General features: G+C 42.2%; 1 protein-coding gene and 1 non-coding gene across 2 annotated transcripts in view; both read left to right on the forward strand.

Moving 5' to 3' along the window:
• Nucleotides 1-19,070, forward strand: part of CCT1 (chaperonin containing TCP1 subunit 1) — a 168,612-nt gene that overhangs the window by 62,186 nt on the left and 87,356 nt on the right. The window contains exon 5 of the mRNA XM_080275491.1: nt 9,041-9,140. Coding sequence (XP_080131617.1) covers nt 9,041-9,140 — 100 coding nt within the window. The remainder of the gene's footprint in view (nt 1-9,040; nt 9,141-19,070) is intronic.
• Nucleotides 13,334-13,452, forward strand: LOC145403889 (5S ribosomal RNA). Its single transcript, XR_013898082.1, has one exon. It is a non-coding gene; the product is annotated as a 5S ribosomal RNA (ribosomal RNA).

The raw sequence follows: 19,070 nt of genomic DNA on the forward strand, positions 1-19,070 counted from the left end.
TGTAAGTTGCACTTTTAGACAGTATTTAACTTGTTTCTACCTTGCTGTAGTTGACTTTGAATTATGTTCTAGCATCACCCATAGCTGTTTTCATTAATTTCCATTGGTACTACAACATCCTGGGTATATTTTAAAACGACTTTGAAGAGGTACAAGTACAGTACTAAAAAACTAGTGTACTTCCTAAATAAACTGATATGAAAATAAATGACGGGGAATCATCCTGACAATGAAAAGTCCCGATGGCGAATTGTCGTGTTATTGTTGTGATGGCGAATTGTCCCGAAACATTTATATAGACGTAATATGAAGATTATTTGTATAATTCCAAAGTATGTTGATCATTCACTTAAGGTAATTAGGCATTTATAAAAATGCCAATGTGTCGTATGTAGCCTTATGCTAAGATGAAGGAACGATCATAAATCAACTGATTCACGTTTCAATATATTATTATTTTTCATTTAATGCCCATGATTTGACGCCATATTTTACATTTACTTTAAAAACAATAAACCACCATCACTTTTATAACTTACATAATTCAAAAACTAGTGTACTTGCTAAATAAACTGATACTAAATAAATGACGGGGACAATTACTAAATAAATGACGGGGAATTGTCCTGACAGCGAATTGTCCCGACTCGGCCTCACAGTCACAGCCCTCACTCATCAATGTCAGAACTGGCTGGCTGGGCAGGGCTAGCTAATGAGGCTGGACCGGTGGACAAGTGTGTGTGGTCCAATGCAACAGTGTGAGGACGTTTTTGTTGCATTTGCACATTCGCTGTTCACTGAACCGCGGATGATCCATCGTTGTAGCAAATCTTTCCCGTTGTATAGTGGGCATAGGGTACTAAAATTTTGACATTGCATGAGCGAAATATTGTATAAAGAGGCATCATATAATGCGGGATTACTGTAATATTTTTTTTGCATTGTCTATAAACTTGAGATAAACATAAGTTATTTTTTGCTTAAACCAGTTATTAGAAAAAAAAAATATCATGTTCTCCTTATAAACTTTAAGTTTATACAGGAGAAAGAAGGATATTAATAATGATATATAATAATTTTTATGTAAGGGTTCCCTGAGACATAAAAATTTTTAAAAGGGTTTCATAAGGGTAAAAAAGTTGAGAAATGCTGTTACAGTGAATGGAGAGAGACTGGAATTGGTGAGAGAGTTCAGATACCTGGGTACAGTGATAGAAAAGAGAGGAAAATGTGCAAAAAAGTTGAAAGTAGAGTGACACAAGGAAGAAAAGTAGCTGGTGCAATGAAGGCCTTAATAAAAAACAGAGACTCGAGTGTTGCAGCTGCACGAGGCTTACATGAAGGAGTGTTAGTGCCAACTTTAACATATGGATGTGAGACTATGGTGTGGCGTGAAAATGAAAAATCAAGAGTAAGAACAGTGGAGATGGGACTGCTGAGGAATGTACAGAGGGTGGATAGGATATGAAAAAATGTGATTTGTGAATGTGTGGAGTGAGAATGTCGGTGGACACCAGAATCGAAGGCAGTGTACTGAGATGGTATGCTCATGTGGAGAGAATGGATAACAATAAAGTGGTGAAAAAAGTACACCCACCTCAGATTGACTTAAGACCTAAACACAGAATTCCTGTGAGAGAGTTATCTGTCTTAGCTTTGCGTTTTCACCTCTACCAAGGGAATTTTTGGGGCAAGAAGTAACTGGCAGCTCCTCTGGTGTTGGCGGGAGGTGATGAAACACTCAGCACAACTGTGCTTACCCAGAAGCGAGAGTGGGAGTATATGTTCCCGTTGTTCCGAGCCTGCACCTCTCTCTTTTTTCGTATGCATTACTTTTTGCCCTGTTAGTTTCCTAGAATCGAGTTGTCATGCCTGGAAAGTACTGCTCAAGGGATGAGAGGGTCTGTATCATTGCTTGTAGGCAGGATAACGTCCTTATCAACATGATTTGTGAACTTACTGGACGCACAAAGTCGACCATCATGAAGATTCTTGCAGTGCGTGGCCTGCCACCTGATGTTATACGAGAGCACAAGCTTGGCGGTGGAAAGAAGAGGACGACTTCCAGAGGTACAGATACGCTTCTGAAAAGGGAAGTAATCAAGAATCCTCAACTGACAGCAGCAGAATTGAAAAGAATGCATCCCCAGCTGTTACAAGACGTCTCAATTCGAACTATCCAATACCACTTGCAGAAGGAGCTGAGTTTGCCAAGCTGCACCGCAGCCAAGAAACTGCATCTCACTGACCGCATGGTGAACCAGCGCATTCAGTTTGCCAAGAAGTATGCATACTGGACATCGGATGAATGGAGAAAAGTTATGTTTTCTGATGAAAGCACATTTCAAGTTTTCCAGGTGCGTTCTGCCAAGGTTTGTCGCCTTGTCTCCTGTAGTCGATATGACCCTGCTTACATGTTGCTGACTGTTAAGCACCCACAGTCAGTAATGGTATGGGGGTGTTTCTCAGGTGAAATGGGAAGGGGAAGCCTCTACTTTCTTCCTAACTTGATGATGAATGGTGGCCGTCACATTCAAGTTCTGAAAGATCATTTGTTTAAATTTTTTGTTATTCATGGGTGAGATTTTTTCATGCATGATTCAGCTCCATGTCACAAGTCAAGAAAGGTGACAATATGGCTTCAGGATAATCGAATTGAGGTCCTCGACTGGCCTAGCAACAGTCCAAATCTAAATCCAATAAAAGATTGCTGGGCAAAGATGAAGAAAATTATGGCAGAGAAGACATGCAATCTGGACAACCCCAAGACTGAACTGGCAGATGTTTGATGCAAGGAAATGTCCCTAGATTACTTTAGAGATCTAAGTGATTCCATGCCAAAATGCATCCAACTGGTCCTGAAAAACAATGTAAAGATTATTTCATGTTAATGAATTGCATTTCATGAAGAAACATTGTGATATACTGTGATTTCTGTGTTTTTTAATACCTTGTGGGAGGAGGTCCTAAGTCAGTTCACGGTAGCTGTATATCTGAGCGATTTTGAAGGAGGGAGGAGGCGAGGTAGGCCAAGGAGAAGTTGGAGAGATATGGTGGATGAGTGTGTGAGGAAGAGAGGTTTGGAAGTTGGTGAGGCTAGGGAACTGACGAGATCGAGCCGGCTGGATGAATGTTTTGAGGAGAAGTGCATGATCAGGGATTTGGCACTCTTTGTTAACGTGGCAGCGTCCTGATTGACTCACTCGGATACATTTATGTGAAGCTACAGAACGTGGTGAATGTTTTTGGCGTATCCGACAGGGCCAGGATTCCAGGGGCTTGAATGATGAATGAATGGAAGTGTGGCCCATTGGATTGGGCAAATTTGGACTGTCTGGACAATGCTACTCCTCACCCTGCCCTAGAGTGGGAAAGGAGGTTTGGATGATGATGAAGATGATGGATATAATTTCATCCATCCATCATCCAATCCTGCAGCAACCGCAAATTGACTTAGGACCTCGAGGTATTAAAAAACACAGAAGTCATGGTATATCACAATGTTTGTTCATGAAATGCCATTCATTAATATGAAATCACGTTTCCCTTGTTTTTCAGGACCAGTTGGTTGCATTTTGGCATGGAATCACTAGTAATCTAAGGACATTTCTTTGCATCAAACATTTGTCAGCTGAGTCTTGAGGTTGTCCAGATTGGGTGTGTTCTTCTCTGCCATGATTTTCTTCATCTTTGCCCAGCAGTTTTCTATTGGCTGTAGATCCAGACTGTTTGCCAGGCCAGTCGAGGACCTCAGCCCAATTATCCTGAAGCCATTTTGTCACCTTTCTTGACTTGTGAGATGGAGCTGAACTGTGCTTGAAAAAGTTGCACCCATGTATAGCAAAAAAGCTTAGCAAATAATCTTTCAGAACTTGAATGTACCGGCCACCTTTCATCATCAAGTTCTTAGGAAGAAAGTAGAGGCCTCTCCTTCCCAAAACATGAGAAACACTCCCCTACCATTACTGACTGTGGGTGTTTAACAGTCGTCACCATGTAAGCAGGGTCATATTGACTACAGGAGGCAGGGCGATGAACCTTGGCAGAACGCACCTGGAACACTTGAAATCTGCTTTCATCGGAAAAATGTAACTTTTCTCCACTCATCCGATGTCCAGTGTGCATACATCTTGGCAAACTGAATGCACTGCTTCTTCATGCAGTCAGTGAGAAACGGTTTCTTGGCTGCGGTGCAGCTTGGCAAACCTAGCTCCTTCTGCAAGCAGTGTTGGATATTTTGAATTAAGTGTCTTGTTACAGCTGGGTATGCATTCTCTTCAATGCTGTTGCTGTCAGTCGAGGATTCTTGATTACTTCCTGCCTCAGAAGCATATCTGTGCCATTGGAAGTCATCCTCTTCTTTCCACCGCCATGCTTGTGCTCTGGTGCGTCGTCAGGTGGCAGGCTGCGCGCTGCAGCAAGAATCTCCATGATGGTCGACTTTGCGCGTCCAGTACGTTCACAAGTCGTGTTGATAGGGACATTATCCTGCCTCCATGCAATGTTATGGATCGTCTCATCCCTTGAGCAGTACTTAACAGGCATGACAACCCGATTCTAGGAAACTAACAGGGCAAATAGTAATGCATACGAAAAAGAGTGAGGTGCAAGCTCGGAACGACGGGAACATATACTCCCACTCTCGCTTCTGGGCAAGCACTGACGTGCTGAGTGTTTCATCACCTCCTGCCAACACCAGAGGAGTTGCCAGTTACTTCTTGCCCAAAAAATTCCCTTGGTAGAGGTGGGAACTCAAAGCAAAAACAACTATCCCACAGCAATTCTGTGTGTAGGTCCTAAGTCAATTTGCGGTGGGTGTATATTGCCCCATGAGGAGCGGAGGAGTCTGGGGTTAGGCAAGTTGGTGCTGACATTTAACCCCTGAAAGATGGGCATCAGAATCTTTTGACATAAGCTCAGGACAGGCATAATCAGCGGGTGCGATATGGTGCGGGGTTTGTGGGGGGAGGTGGTGGGGGGTGTGGAGTGTGGTGTGGGGTTGTTGGGTGGTGCAGTGGGGGGGGCTGGGTGATTGGGGGAGGTGGAGGTGGGTGTGAGATGTGGGTGAGGTGATGGGTAGGGGGTGGAGATTGTGGTGGAGGTTGGAGGGGTGTGGGGGGTTTGGGAGATGGGTGTGTGGGGTGGGTGAGGGGTGGGGGAGGGTAGGGGGTTGGGGTGGTGGAAATAAGGGGTTGGGGGGATGGTAGGGGAGTGGGGGTGGTGGTGGGGTTGTTGGGGGGATGGGGGTTGTGGGGGAGGTAGGGGGTTGGGATGGTGAGAAGGTAGGGGTTAGGGGTGGTGGGGAGGTTGGGGTGGGAGTTGGGGGTGGTGGGGCAGGTTTTGGTGGCAGTTTGGGGGAGTTGGGTTTTGGGGATGGGAGGATGGGGGGTGGTGGAGGGATGGTGGGGAGTTGGGGGTGGAGGTGGTTGGGGGTGGTGTGTTGGTGTGATGGTAGGGAGGTGGGGTGGGTTGGGGGGGTGGGGAGGCATTACTGCAAATGCAGACACCTGTCTTTTTGGTCTCAGTACCCTCGAACAGCATATGCAGACACCCATCTTTTTGGCCCCAGTACCCACGAACAGCATATACGGACACCGTCTTTTAGGCCCCAGTACCCTCGGACAGCAAGTGCGGACACCCATCTTTTTGGTCTCAGTACCCCCAAACAGCATATGTGGACACCCATCATTTAGAGGCTAAAATGAGAGTAACCAGCCTCATTCATCCCTGAGTGGCTTTTCAAGAAGTGCTCCAAATGGAGTTGTCAGTTGCATCATGCTATATGTACCATATCTCGCCCAAGTGGCAAATGCTTTATCAGTCTTAACCAGGAAAGTTGGAGAGAATGTGTTGCTCAGGGATGCTGCATATACAGGTATGCACATTCTCCATACCGTAATGTGAGTCAGTGTGTATGTGTGATCATCGGTGCTGCAGTGGGTGTGACAGCCATCGAATGTGTGTCAGATGACTGAGCGAGAGGGCCAGCCAGCCAGCCAGAGAGAGAGAGAGAGTAGACGCCAGCTAGTTCTGCACAGCGGTGTCACTGAACGTTTTGTACATAAAACACGCACACACATGCACGTGCAGGCCCACTCACACGCATGCACGTTCAGGCCCACTCACACGCATGCACGCGCAGGCCCACTCACACACATGCACGTGCAGGCACACGTGCGCGCGCGCACACACACACACACACACACACACACACACACACACACACACACACACACACTATTAAACCATAACACTCGCCTGTACTTTGTAAATGTAGATGTATTACATGATTTTAATGACAAGTCCACTTATGTCAGTCTTGGATGCTGGGTTGCAATAGGAAATTAGCACAAAAATATGATTCTCTTGCAGTCAGGAAGAAGTGGCATGGGATAGATGTCAGGTTATAGGATATTCATATTCTGCCGGTGAGCTGTCTGGTGCCAAATGTCAGAGGATGAATATGTATGACAGGTCACTGCACAAACTATTATCAGAATGATTTTGGTGAGAAGTAAAGTACCATAATATTGACCAATTGGACTGTAAACAATACAGTTCTTTATTAATTTGGTGCATGATGTTATGAAATATAAGAATAACATTGGAATAATAGGCTGACTTCTTGTGACGCATTTTGTCATATTGTACACTGTTACTGCTGTGATTCATTGTAAGAACAGTCCGCAATTGATTTTTATGACTCATTTGAACAGTAGCCACTGTCAGAATTTTTAAAATTCCTAAACAATGGTATGTATTTCTGGAAGGATGGGTAATTGAGTAAAGTAAACAGGTCTTCAGCCTTTTTTAATTTTTCAAGTTTTGATCTGTATTTACTCTTAAAATGTTACTAATGGTTTGAAATAGATGAATAAAAGTCTAGATGGGTTATTTGAAAAGAACAGTTGGGGTTACATTGAGATACAGACTGACAGACAAATGAAGAAGTAAAGGAGCATTGTGGTATTGAAGTGGATGTGACTGAAAACATTAGTAGAAATGCTCTGAGATGACTTGGTCATGTGGAGAGGATGGAGTAAGAAGGACTAAATGGAGGAGTGTATGTCAGTGAGATGGAGGGGGAAGGGAGACCAAGAATGAGGTGAAGAAACATTGAAGAGAGGCACTGTGAGATGATGGGAGGGCAGCCATGTGGCAGAGAACAGGGCGATATGGGGCCAGTTTGTTTGTGTCCATCATTTATGGAACTGAGATGCCATGTCAGGATGTAGATGGATAGACAAGCGCAAGACGATTCCTGTGTTCACCTCACACGGCATAGGTAGGGATGTGGTTTTGTGTGTTTGTATGAGAGAGATTGATCCAGTATTAATTGGACGGGGTTCAAATCAAATGTTTGATCTCGTTAGAGATTCATAATGAAACATTTTAAAGATGGAAGTGATGAAAATTCTTTTTAAATAGCCTATTTGATGTAAAACATGGTGACTGGTTTGTGGTAGGTGGGGACGCTCACCATCCACTCAATCAGTGTACTTGTACAGTAGTGCAGCTCTCAGGTGTCTGCCCTTTCCTCTCCTTCCCTCTTTCCTTCCTTCCTCTCTGTCATTCTGTACCGGTACTTCATTCTTTCCTCGTCCTTCTGCCTACAGGTGATTTTACGTTCCCTTTTGTCTATCTTTCCTTCATTCTTTTCTGTTCCTTCTGCCTGTGGGTGACCCTACACTAAGTGACAAGCCGAATGGTTTCCTTTACACCAGGAAATCATTTACTATGCTGGGTGGTAACCATATAACCAAATTATGGAGCCTGGTGGTTTAGTGGGTAATTGTGGCACTCCAATCGGAATGAGCCGGTGAAGGTTTATATCCAAAGGGTGGTTGGAGTTATTGCTCGTGTAATGCCACTCAGGGATGAGTGAGGCAGGTCACTATCATCTTAAATGTCAGGACCAACTTCCCTCGTCCTGGGCCCCTACACTCCTTATGGGGCAGTGTAGGACTGGATGATCATGATGTTGAGTTATTCTTTATTAAATTAGGCTACCTGGTTTATTGTTTCTTCTTAATATTTTGTTATGCAGTTGATGAATTCCTGAGGTAATAACCCTGAGTGCCAGCACTTCACCCTCTCAGCTCCCCCTCACCTCCTCATTCTTGGCTATTGCTTCCTGATTCTGCCTCCCTCCCCCCTCTAAGAAACAATTAAAGTGCCACCTGTGCCTAAAACTCTCACTAAGTTGAGTCTGAGAAGTCCGAGGGTGTACATGTGCATTCATTCTGGCTGTTCTTCCACTTTGTTGAAATATTATTCGTCTGCAAAAGTATTGGACATAGTTCCCCTTTTTTATTCATACTTTGATTTCCTAATTATTCCTTTCTTAATGTACTGATTACGGGATGTTTCCTCTTTTGTACAATTCTTTCAGTGGCAGTGTGAAGTAATGCCTAAAAAAAATTCAGCATTTGCCTTTTATTCACCCATCATCCAATCCTACATTGCCCCATGAGGAACTAAGAAGCCTGGGGCTAGGCAGTTGGTCCCGACATTTAAGATCAGAGTGACCAGCCTCACTCATCCCTGAGTGGCATTACATGAGCAATCAACCCCAACCACTCCTCGGATATAAACCTTCGCTGGCTCAATCTGATTGGAGTGCAATAATTACCAACTAAACCACCAGGTGCCAAAGTTTGGTTATATGGTTACCACCCAGCAGTAAATGGTTTCCTGGTGTACAGGAAATCATTTGGCTTGTCACTCAGTGTAGAGTCACTCACAGGCAGAAGGAAGAGGAAAGAATGAAGGAAAGAAGTACAGAAGAGGGAGTGTAAAGTTACTCGTAGGCAGAAAGACAAGGAAAGAATCAAGAAAAGGAAGACAGAAGAGGATGGAAGGAAAGAAGGATGGATGAGAGGAAGGGGCAGACACCCGACAGCAGCACTACATCGAATGAGTGGATGGTGATCACCCTCACCTGCCTTTTATTTCTCATAGATTAAAATGCAAATACATGTTAACCTATACTGTATGGTATTAATATATTTCTCATTTCTTACTTTCTTTTCTTTCCCAGAGAAGCCTGTCGCTATATTCAAAACAACTTAACCATGAATACAGATGAGCTGGGCAGAGATTGTATTGTATCTGCAGCTCGTACCTCAATGTCCTCCAAGGTGGGTACTGTAGTTTTTTTATATACCATATATCATCATCATTATCATCATCAGCCGTTTGAGTGTCTACTGCAGGACTTGCCTATCCCGACCAAAGTGGGGACAATACAGCCTGTGTATCTCTACCAAGTGGCTTAGGCTGTCTAGCAGAGATTGTATGTAGGGTGAGAAGTGCTTGTAAGTGTAATTGTAGTGTTGGAGTGGCTTTGGATGTGCGTGTAGTCTGTGAACCAAGTGTAATCAGCCTGCGCAAGCCGACGGGATGCACGCATATTTTAAAGTACGCAACACGGATTCAGCCACAGCATCCCTTATGTCCGCCAAAGCAGTGCATGGTTGGAAGAACACTCCCAAAGTAGATTACCCTGGCGGGGCGCGAAGCCTCATTCTTCAGGATACACATTACCTCTGTGCACTTTACCACTGTACCAGAGAGACTCATACCATATACAGTAATCACTCCAATATCCGACGTACAGTGGGGCACCAATTTTCGCGCCTAATTGGGTCCAAAAATAATGCGCGAAAGTGGAATTAGCGAAAATTGGGGCATTGTCTTTATGGCAAAAAGGCTAATTGGTTCCCGGTTATCCTAAAGTAACATCAGATTTTCATTTTCACTTGCAATACAGTACATCAAATCACTATTGTACATTGCATTGTGAGATACAAACAATAAAAACTGTACAGTACACATTATATGAGGAGAAACATACCATACAGACCAGGTTGAGATGTTTAACCCCTACACCGCGGGCTTGTTTACCAATAACTTGCGTGTGCCGCGGGGTTATTTGGGCTCCGACAGACTCTCAAAAAATATTTGCCAAAAATCAGTTATTAGTCCTAGAATAAGAAAATTACATATGCTTATGGCACATACCTTCAGCTTTCTCCTGGAATGATTGTTGAGCCTTCGTCGGTTACCGTAGGACTTGTGGAGACCTCTGAAGTAGGGTAACGAAGTCTCCACTTTACACTTCCCGACAACCCGTAATATGATTACCACAGCCAGATACAAACACTATAAACACTATTCTACAATTTTCAAGTAGTTTGGGATCCATACTAAAAAAAAAAAACACTGTGAAAGCAATGGAAATTATGAGCGCGTCTGATCGTCGCACTGGCACTAGTTCGCTCATGGTAGTCTGTCATTTATTATTCATAAAACCCCTCACACTTTATATTTCTATTACTATATAACACTTATATATATCTACAGTCTTTATCCATAAGTTTCCTTCAGTAGTATTAGTTTATTGTCACTGTAGGGATTCAATTTCTTTCAGTAAAATACGTAGCATTCACTTTCTCGTCCTGTATACTGGCATTGAGAGTGAATGTCACTTTCATCTTCACTCTCATAACTCATAGCATTCAGACATGCTAGAGTGAAACTTTCACTTTCATTACTCCTAGGGTATATACTCGTATTCTTATAATACTACTCATTTACATTTCTATTTACGTTCTCTATTTTATTTACGTTATTTACATTTCTATTTTATTTACACTGTGTTGTGCACTGTCACTTGAAATAACTTATAAAACTATTTTCCATTGTTCACGTATATTTACATTCATTACTTTCACTTGCTGTTTACACATTATTTACACATTATTTACAATTCCACTTGCACTGTTTTACTCAATAGAAAGATCGTAGTCACTCTTTTATCAATTGTCAGCCCTTTACCTCTTTCCACACGAGGTTTAGTAGGGGGTAAAGATCACAGAGCCATTTGCATGGGGGTGAAAAAAGGCCTTGAAGTCAGCAAGATGAAACATACGTCCTCTCACTTCGGAAGATGACAGTACACTGCTAACGCAGGGGCCAGGCCAGGCAGCCTAGAGGCCTGCTTTAGGGGTTATTCAGAGTTACCAATATTACTTCTTGAAACAGCTAAGTCTAGCACTGATATGATTGGCAGGAAATCTAGAGAATACATTATAAATTTGGTAGTTCCAGGTGAATGTAAATATCATTTAGGCTTCTCCCTTCCCTTCTTACATGTATATTTATTACGAAAATAGATTAGAGGCCTACTTAGGAGATATATAATCAGAGCTACCAATGTTAAATCTTGAAACAGCTTTGTGTAGCACTGATATGATTGGCAGGAAATCTAGACAATACATTATAAATTAGGTAGTTCCAGGTGAATGTAAATATCACTTAGGCTTCTCCCTTCTCTCCTTACATGTATATTTATTACGAAAATAGATTATACGGCATATTTCAAGGGGAAAAAAACAGCGAAAATTAGCGAACGAGTGCACGTGAGGTGTTGTCAGGTGATAATTAGCCAATTCCAGGTGTATGGCACTCTCACTTACCTGATTTCTTTCTTGTATATATTATTTGGTATAAGAATACGACATAGGGCTTATTTCAATGGATGAAATCAGTGAAAAATTCCAGGGAAGATTTACTTAGCATAGCATGGCCGGGCAGGCGAGAGGATAGGGTAATGGAGGGGGGGTAGGGAGGGGAGTCAAGAACGGGGAGAAATGGCTAAATTGTCAACAATGGATGGGAGTACAGATGAGATTAGGAGTGCTGACTAGTGTTGGACATTGTCAGTACTGATAGATGATACAAGCCCCCACTTGAAAGCCCGGGTGAATTCAAAATAACACAGAATCACAAAAGCGACGCCCCGCGGTATGATCCCTTACTCCCAAGCGTCACGAAAGTGACGCCCCGCGGTTAAGGGGTAATGGATGTTGGGGGTAAGTATCCGAGCCTTTCCTCCTGACACTGAATGTCCCGGCCACTTTTTGTCACCACCACTGCCTCCCGGCCCTCCCCTCACACCACCAGGCTCTCTCCCCACACCACCAGGCCTTTTCCCCACTACCTGGTATAGTAGAGGCCATTGAACCGTGAGAATCCAACACAATGGAGCTAGCACGCTCGTACACAATGGCGGGAATGGGTGGACAGAGTGTTGACATGACGTCATTCAAGATGGCGGTGGGTTGCGGGCGGGCGGTGCAGGAAATTCAAAGTTCAAAATATTGTCCCAAACCCAAAATTTGTGCGCAAAAATCGATTTTTTTCAAGCGAAAGTGGAAGTTAGGGAATATTTGGTGCATGCCGCGAAAGTGGATTCCGCGAATCCTGCTGTAGCGAAAGTTGGTGCCCCACTGTAATAGAGCCATAGGTAGGTCCGGATATTGGTTCTGTCTGGATATTGGGCCCCAGCTTATAGACTTGTACTTATGGACCCTAACTCAGAGAAACACCTATACAACTCCCTCTGGACATGCATAGGACCTATTTAAGACCCAAATCACACCAATAAGGCACATAAATGACTGAAATAAATGCAAAAGAAACATAAAATGAGGGTTTAGAAGTAGGTTCATGCAATAATAAATATTCTGGTGACTGGCTCCTGGACTGGTACTTATGGACCCTAACCTAGCCTAACTCAGAAAAACACCTTCCTACTGCACATGCATAGCTCCTAACACCTTATTCACACCAATAAGGGACATTAAAGAGTGAAATGAGGTAAGTATAGTATGGAAAAAAGTACAGTATGAAACATTCTTATGTCCGGATAGTGGGGATGTTCGGATATTGGGCGTCCGGATATTAGAGTGATTACTGTATATATATATATATATATATATATATATATATATATATATATATATATATTTATTATCTATATTATATATATATATATATATATATATATATATATATATATATATACATATATATATGTATGTATATATATATATATATATATATATATATATATATATATATATGTATGTATGTATGTATTTCCACAGGGTAAATTTGGTTAGCAGGGGAGTGAAAGATAAAAATGGTAGATTACTAGTGGAGAAGGGAGAATAAGTGAGCAGATGGAGAGAACACTTTAAGGAATTGTTGAACATACAGGATGGAAGTAATGCGAGTATAAGTGGCTGGGGAATGGCTGGGAGAAGGAGGGAGGTGAGAAGACAGGAAGAAATCTGTAGGATAGAAGATGTGGAAGCAATGAAGAAAATTAAATTGGGGAAAGCCCCAGGAATTGATGGAGTGTGTGGTGAAATGCTGAAGCATGAGGGAGAGATAGTAGTAGAATGGATGTGGAAGATGTGCAGATTGGCCTGGGAGGAAGGTAGAGTCCCGGAGGATTGGAAGTCAGGTGTAATTATTCCCTTGTGCCAACGGCCATACCACGTTCAGTACACCGCTTCCCGTCCGATCAGCGAAGTTAAGCAACGTTCGGTCTGGTTAGTACTTGGATGGGTGACCGCCTGGGAACACCAGATGCTGTTGGCATAACTCCCTACGTGTCAAGTGGGGTTGGTGGAGGATTAGTGCCCCTCCCTGTAAAACAATTAACTCTAAGCCCTTGGCCACCCTGTTTGGGATACATAGCGTCTGGCAATGAATGAATGAATGAAAACAAAGGAAAAGAGGAAAAAGAAGTGTGTGGTAATCATAGGGGCATTTGTCTTCTTAGTATAATAGGAAAAGTGTATGGTAGGATACTTATTGACAGAGTTAGAGAAAGAACAGAGGAATTAGTTGGAGAAGAACAGGGAGGCTTTAGGAAGGGAAGAGGTTGTGTAGATCAGATATTCATTCTTAGATCTTTAGTGGAAAAGTTTCTAGAGAAGGGCAAGAAGTTGTATGTGGCTTTCATGGATTTGGAGAAAGCAAATGACAGGGTGGATAGACAAGGATTGTGGAAAGTATTAAGAATATATGGAGTAGATGGGAAGTTGTTGAATGCTGTGAAGATTATGTATGATGGTACTAAGGCTGCAGTGCATGTGGATGGTGAACTAAGTGAATTTTTCTTTTTGGAGGTTGAGTTGAAACAGGGATGTGTCATGTCTCCATGGTTGTTCAATCTGTACATGGATGGGGTAATAAAAGTGTTATAAGGTAGGGTAGTGGATGTTGGAGTGGCCCTGGTGAGAGAGGATAGTGTTTGGAAACTCCCTGTACTGTTGTTTGCAGATGATACTGTGTTGTTGAGTGAAGACGAAGGGGAGCTGCAAGGCTTGGTAGATGAGTTTGGGAGAGTGTGTAAGAAACGGAATCTAAAGGTGAATGTAGGGAAGAGTAAAGTGATGGTCTTTGAGAGAGGTGAAGTCAGTGAATGTACAGGGAGGTTGGATGGTGAGGAATTAGAAAATGTGAGTACGTTTAAGTACTTGGGTAGTGTGATGAGTGAGGATGGAGGTTATGAGGGTGAAGTGCTGGAAAGGGTACAGCAGGGAAGAAAGGTTGCTGGTTCTTTGAAAGCAGTGATAAGAAACAGGGAAGTGAGCATGGAAGTGAAAAAGTTACTACATGACAGTATTGTAATACCAACTCTAACGTATGGAAGTGAAGCTTGGACGTTGTTGGAAGGACACAAGTTAAGAGTGAGAGCAGTGGAAATGAGTTATTTAAGAGGAGCCTGTGGAGTCACATGGAGAGACAGGCTGACGAATGAGGATATAAAGGAGCGTTGTGGTGTGGATGTGGATGTGATAGGAAGCGTTATGAGGAACACACTGAGGTGGTTTGGCCATGTGGAGAGGATGGAGGGTGAAAGACTGACAAAGAGAGTGTATGTGAGTGAGGTGGAGGGGGAAAGAGGGAGGGGGAGGCCGAGGATGAGATGGAGGGATGGGGTGGAGAGATATATGAGAGAGGGGGGTGTGAGTTGGGAGCAGGGGAGTGAAATGGCGGGGGACAGGGCGACATGGAGGCGATTTGTTTGTGGCCACCCCAAATGGGATTGAGGCGTCTGGCAATAGATAGATAGATAGAATTTTGGTATTACCAAGATGTGATAGTACAGTCAGCCTAAGAAGTGACGGCAGAGTATCCAGAAGTTTTTGGTCAGCGATAACGTACATACTCTTCCTTAAATCTTTACGAGGAGAAACCTATTATGTAAAATTGTTACAGAAAACAATAAGTAAATGCAAGAGTACCGGTATGTTTGAAAATTGTAGGAATCAGCTCATTAGTTACGATAATAGGAAATCCTAAACGGAACTAACTGAAATTTCAGAACTGTCGCTCAGGGACAGTCAGGAATAATTTGCGGAGTTCACTCTAGTATGTTAACACACTATAGTTTTTTAGTATTTTAAGACTGAAAAGAAATGCCCTTTAACCCCTACACAGCGGGCATGTTTACCAATGTTTTGCTTGTGCCGCGGGGTTATTCGGGCTCCGACAGACTCTCAAAAAATATTTGCCAAAAATCAGTTATTAGTCCTAGGATATTAAAATTACATATGTTTATGGCACATACCTTCAGCTTTCTCCTGGGATGTTTGTTGAGCCTTCGTCGGTTACTGTAGGACTTGTGGAGACCTCTGAAGTTGGGTAACGAAGTCTCCACTTTACACTTCCTGACAACCCGTAATATGACTACCACAGCCAGATATTAACACTATAAAGACTACTCTATGATTTTCAAGTAGTTTGGGATCCATACTCCAAAAAACAAAACACTGTGAAAGCAATGAAAATTACGAGCGAGTCTTACCGTCGCACTTGCGCTAGTTCGCTCTTGGTACTCTGTCATTTATTATTCATAAAACCCCTCACACTTTATATTTCTATTACTATATAACACTTATATATACCTACAGTCTTTAACTATGAGTTTCCTTCAGTAGTATTAGTTTATTGTCACTGTAGGGATTCAATTTCTTTCAGTAAAATACGTAGCATTCACTTTCTCGTCCTGTATACTAGCATTGAGAGTGAATGTCACTTTCAATTTCACTCTCATAACTCATAGTATTCAGACATGCTAGAGTGAAACTTTCACTTTCATTACTCCTAGGGTATATACTCGTATTCTTATACTACTACTCATTTACATTTCTATTTACGTTCTCTAGTTTATTTACGTTACATTATTTACATTTCTATTTTATTGACACTGTTATGCACTGTCACTTGAAGCAACTTATAAAACTATTTTCCACTGTTCACATATATTTACATTCATTACTTTCACTTGCCGTTTACACATTATTTACACATTATCTACAATTCCACTTGCACTGTTTTACTCAATAGAAAGATTGTAGTCACTCTTTTATCAATTGTCAGCCCTTTACCTCTTTCCACACGAGGTTTAGTAGGGGGTAAAGGTCACAGGGCCCTTTGCATGGGGGTTAAAAGGCCCTGAAGCTAGCAAGAGCGAACAGACGTACCCCCACACTGGAAGATGAGGGTGAACTGATAAGGGTGGGCTGAGGTGGTGGCCTACCTAGGGAAATCAGTACTGCCAACGTTTAGCCTCATGACACAGCTAATTTTAGCAGTGAAATGATTGGCAGGAAATCTAGACAATACATTATAAATTAGGTAGTTCCAGGTGAATGTAAATATCACCTAGGCTTCTCCTTTCCCTCCTTATATGTATATTTATTACGAAAATAGATTATACGGCATATATCAAGGGGAAATAAACAGCGAAAATTAGCGAACGAGTGCACGTGAGGTGTTGTCAGGTGATAATTAGCCAATTCCTGATGTATGGCACTCTCACTTACCTTATTTCTTTCTTGTATATATTATTTGGTATAAGAATAGGGCATAGGGCGTATTTCAACGGATGAAATCAGTGAAAAATTCCAGGGAAGATTTACTTAGCGTAGCATGGCCGGGCAGGCGAGAGGATAGGGTAATGGAGGGGGGTAGGGAGGGGAGTCAAGAACAGGGAGAAATGGCTAAATTGTCAACAATGGATGGGAGTACAGATGAGATTAGGAGTGCTGACTAGTGTTGGACATTGGCAGTACTGATAGATGATACAAGCCCCCACTTGGAAGCCCGGGTGAATTCAAAATAACACAGAATCACAAAAGCGACGCCCCGCGGTATGATCCCTTGCTCCCAAGCGTCACGAAAGTGACGCCCTGCGGTTAAGGGGTTAATAATTAGTTAAAATCAGTCATTATCATTTATAAAATAGTTCCCATTACAATACTGAGGAATAATTTAAAGTCATTTATTTTCGTTTTTGTTGTCTTCATGGACAACGACAGAAAGCGGGAATGCGGCGTAAGTTAGTAGGCTATTTTAAATGGTTCGATCAACATGCATGGATGGAAACAGCTTTTACTCAAAGATACGCTGTTGTTACACTGCATTTGGCCAGTTTTTCATTATGAAAATTCTCTTGAAGTTTTAGTGAAAGCCAGAGGACTATCAATGAATGAAAAATAAGGAAAGCCTCAAGAATTTGCTGAGAGTCGGAGCTCCTTGGATAATGACAAACTTGTGTCATAGCCTAGTATCCTCAGTGTCTATGCAATTGGCAAGAGAAATAAAATGCAAATGTTCATAAGCAAGCCACTGAGTTCAAAACTTTCAGATCAGCATTTTCAGTTAAGCAGGACACAGAGGTTTATTTTAAAAGAAGGATACTAGAGACTATCAGACAGAGCAAAACGTATGTGCTTTTGCATTGCAAGAGTATAAGCTCAAGCTTTCATCCTCTTCATTGCCTAGTGTATGAGAAAAGGGTAAAACCTGTCATATTTTCTTACAGCTTAAAATAATTTTGCATCAGTTAGGAATAAAGCCACTATAAGCGAGGGGAAGACAAGGAATAAAAGGCAGAATGGTCTTGTTGCTACCGCAGGTAGGGTATCATTACTAAGATAAACTCATTGTTGTGGCATCCTTATTGTTGCTGTATCACCACAGCAATTGAAAATAAGGTAGTGTATTGCAGTCACAAGATTTTTCCTTAACTTGTCTTCGAAACTAGGGCATTCTGTATTTGAAATCCTGGGAGGCAAATGCATCAAGAAAGTGGGTTACGCTGCGCTCCCTGCGCGGCGTGACACGTTACACATTCTTTCAGATCGGGAGACGTATACTGTTAACTTCTACAGTATCACTACCTCATGTTATTCGTTTTACTTAATTCTTAGCGTTATGTGATATGTATTTTATTTTATATGACGTAATGGAGACACAGAAGTTTTACCATATATTCACTAAGTAGTCACTGAACGTATATCAGTGCAGAATGACTGAAGCAATCTGAAACTCTGCCATCACTTCTTGGGGCGACTGTACAAACTGCTGTTTAATACAATTAAGATCTGAGGACTTTGGTTTAGGACAGAAAACTGAAGACAGTAATCTCTTACTTTGTACATTCATGGCTTGCATGATTGTGCTTTACACAGCTGCCACATCTGCAGCTCTTGCATGGCATTCACAAAAAATGTACACTATGTGCACTAAGTCATACCTTGGTATTGGCAAGTTATGTTTGAGTGACATTTCTACTGCCTGTGTAATGATGTCATGCCTCCCAAGTACAGCGGACCCTCGGTATATGGCAAATTGGTATGCAGTAAATCGCCTGCTTGATGGTGAAAAAATTAAGTGCTTTTTTTCAAATATTGCATTTTTGCTTATTCAATCATTATCATCCCATATGAAGCTTCATTGGTTGATGTATGATTGCTGTCTTTGCCTATATGATTGCCAGAATGAAAGCTTATAGTCATTAGTTTGTTCCAATGTGACCCTTGAACTTGTTGCTGTCAGGTGTGTTAGTATCAGTGATAGAACAGTACAGTGAGTCCTCGAAATATGAAAGGGATAGGGACCAAAAAAAACTTTCATAATGTGAAATTTCGTATATCGAAACAATTTTCCCCTTTGAAATACAGTATACATATAAAGGGGGGGGGGATGCGTTCTAGGACCCCATGGGACCCCCCACTAAAACTTTACCCCTCCTATTTAGAAGTATGCAGTACATGTATACAGTACTGTACAATTGAACAGACATAAAAAAATAAAACTCATGTGTGGGGAGGCTCCCCACATACGGCTCTTCTCAATAGAGTGGAGTCAAAGGCTTTTTGCCTCATTAACTCTCCTCCTCTTACTGACTCCTTTCAACC

Source organism: Coenobita brevimanus, chromosome 61 (assembly GCF_032717465.1).
Source record: "Coenobita brevimanus isolate Jiangsu-jjx chromosome 61, ASM3271746v2, whole genome shotgun sequence".
Lineage (NCBI taxonomy): Eukaryota > Metazoa > Arthropoda > Malacostraca > Decapoda > Coenobitidae > Coenobita > Coenobita brevimanus.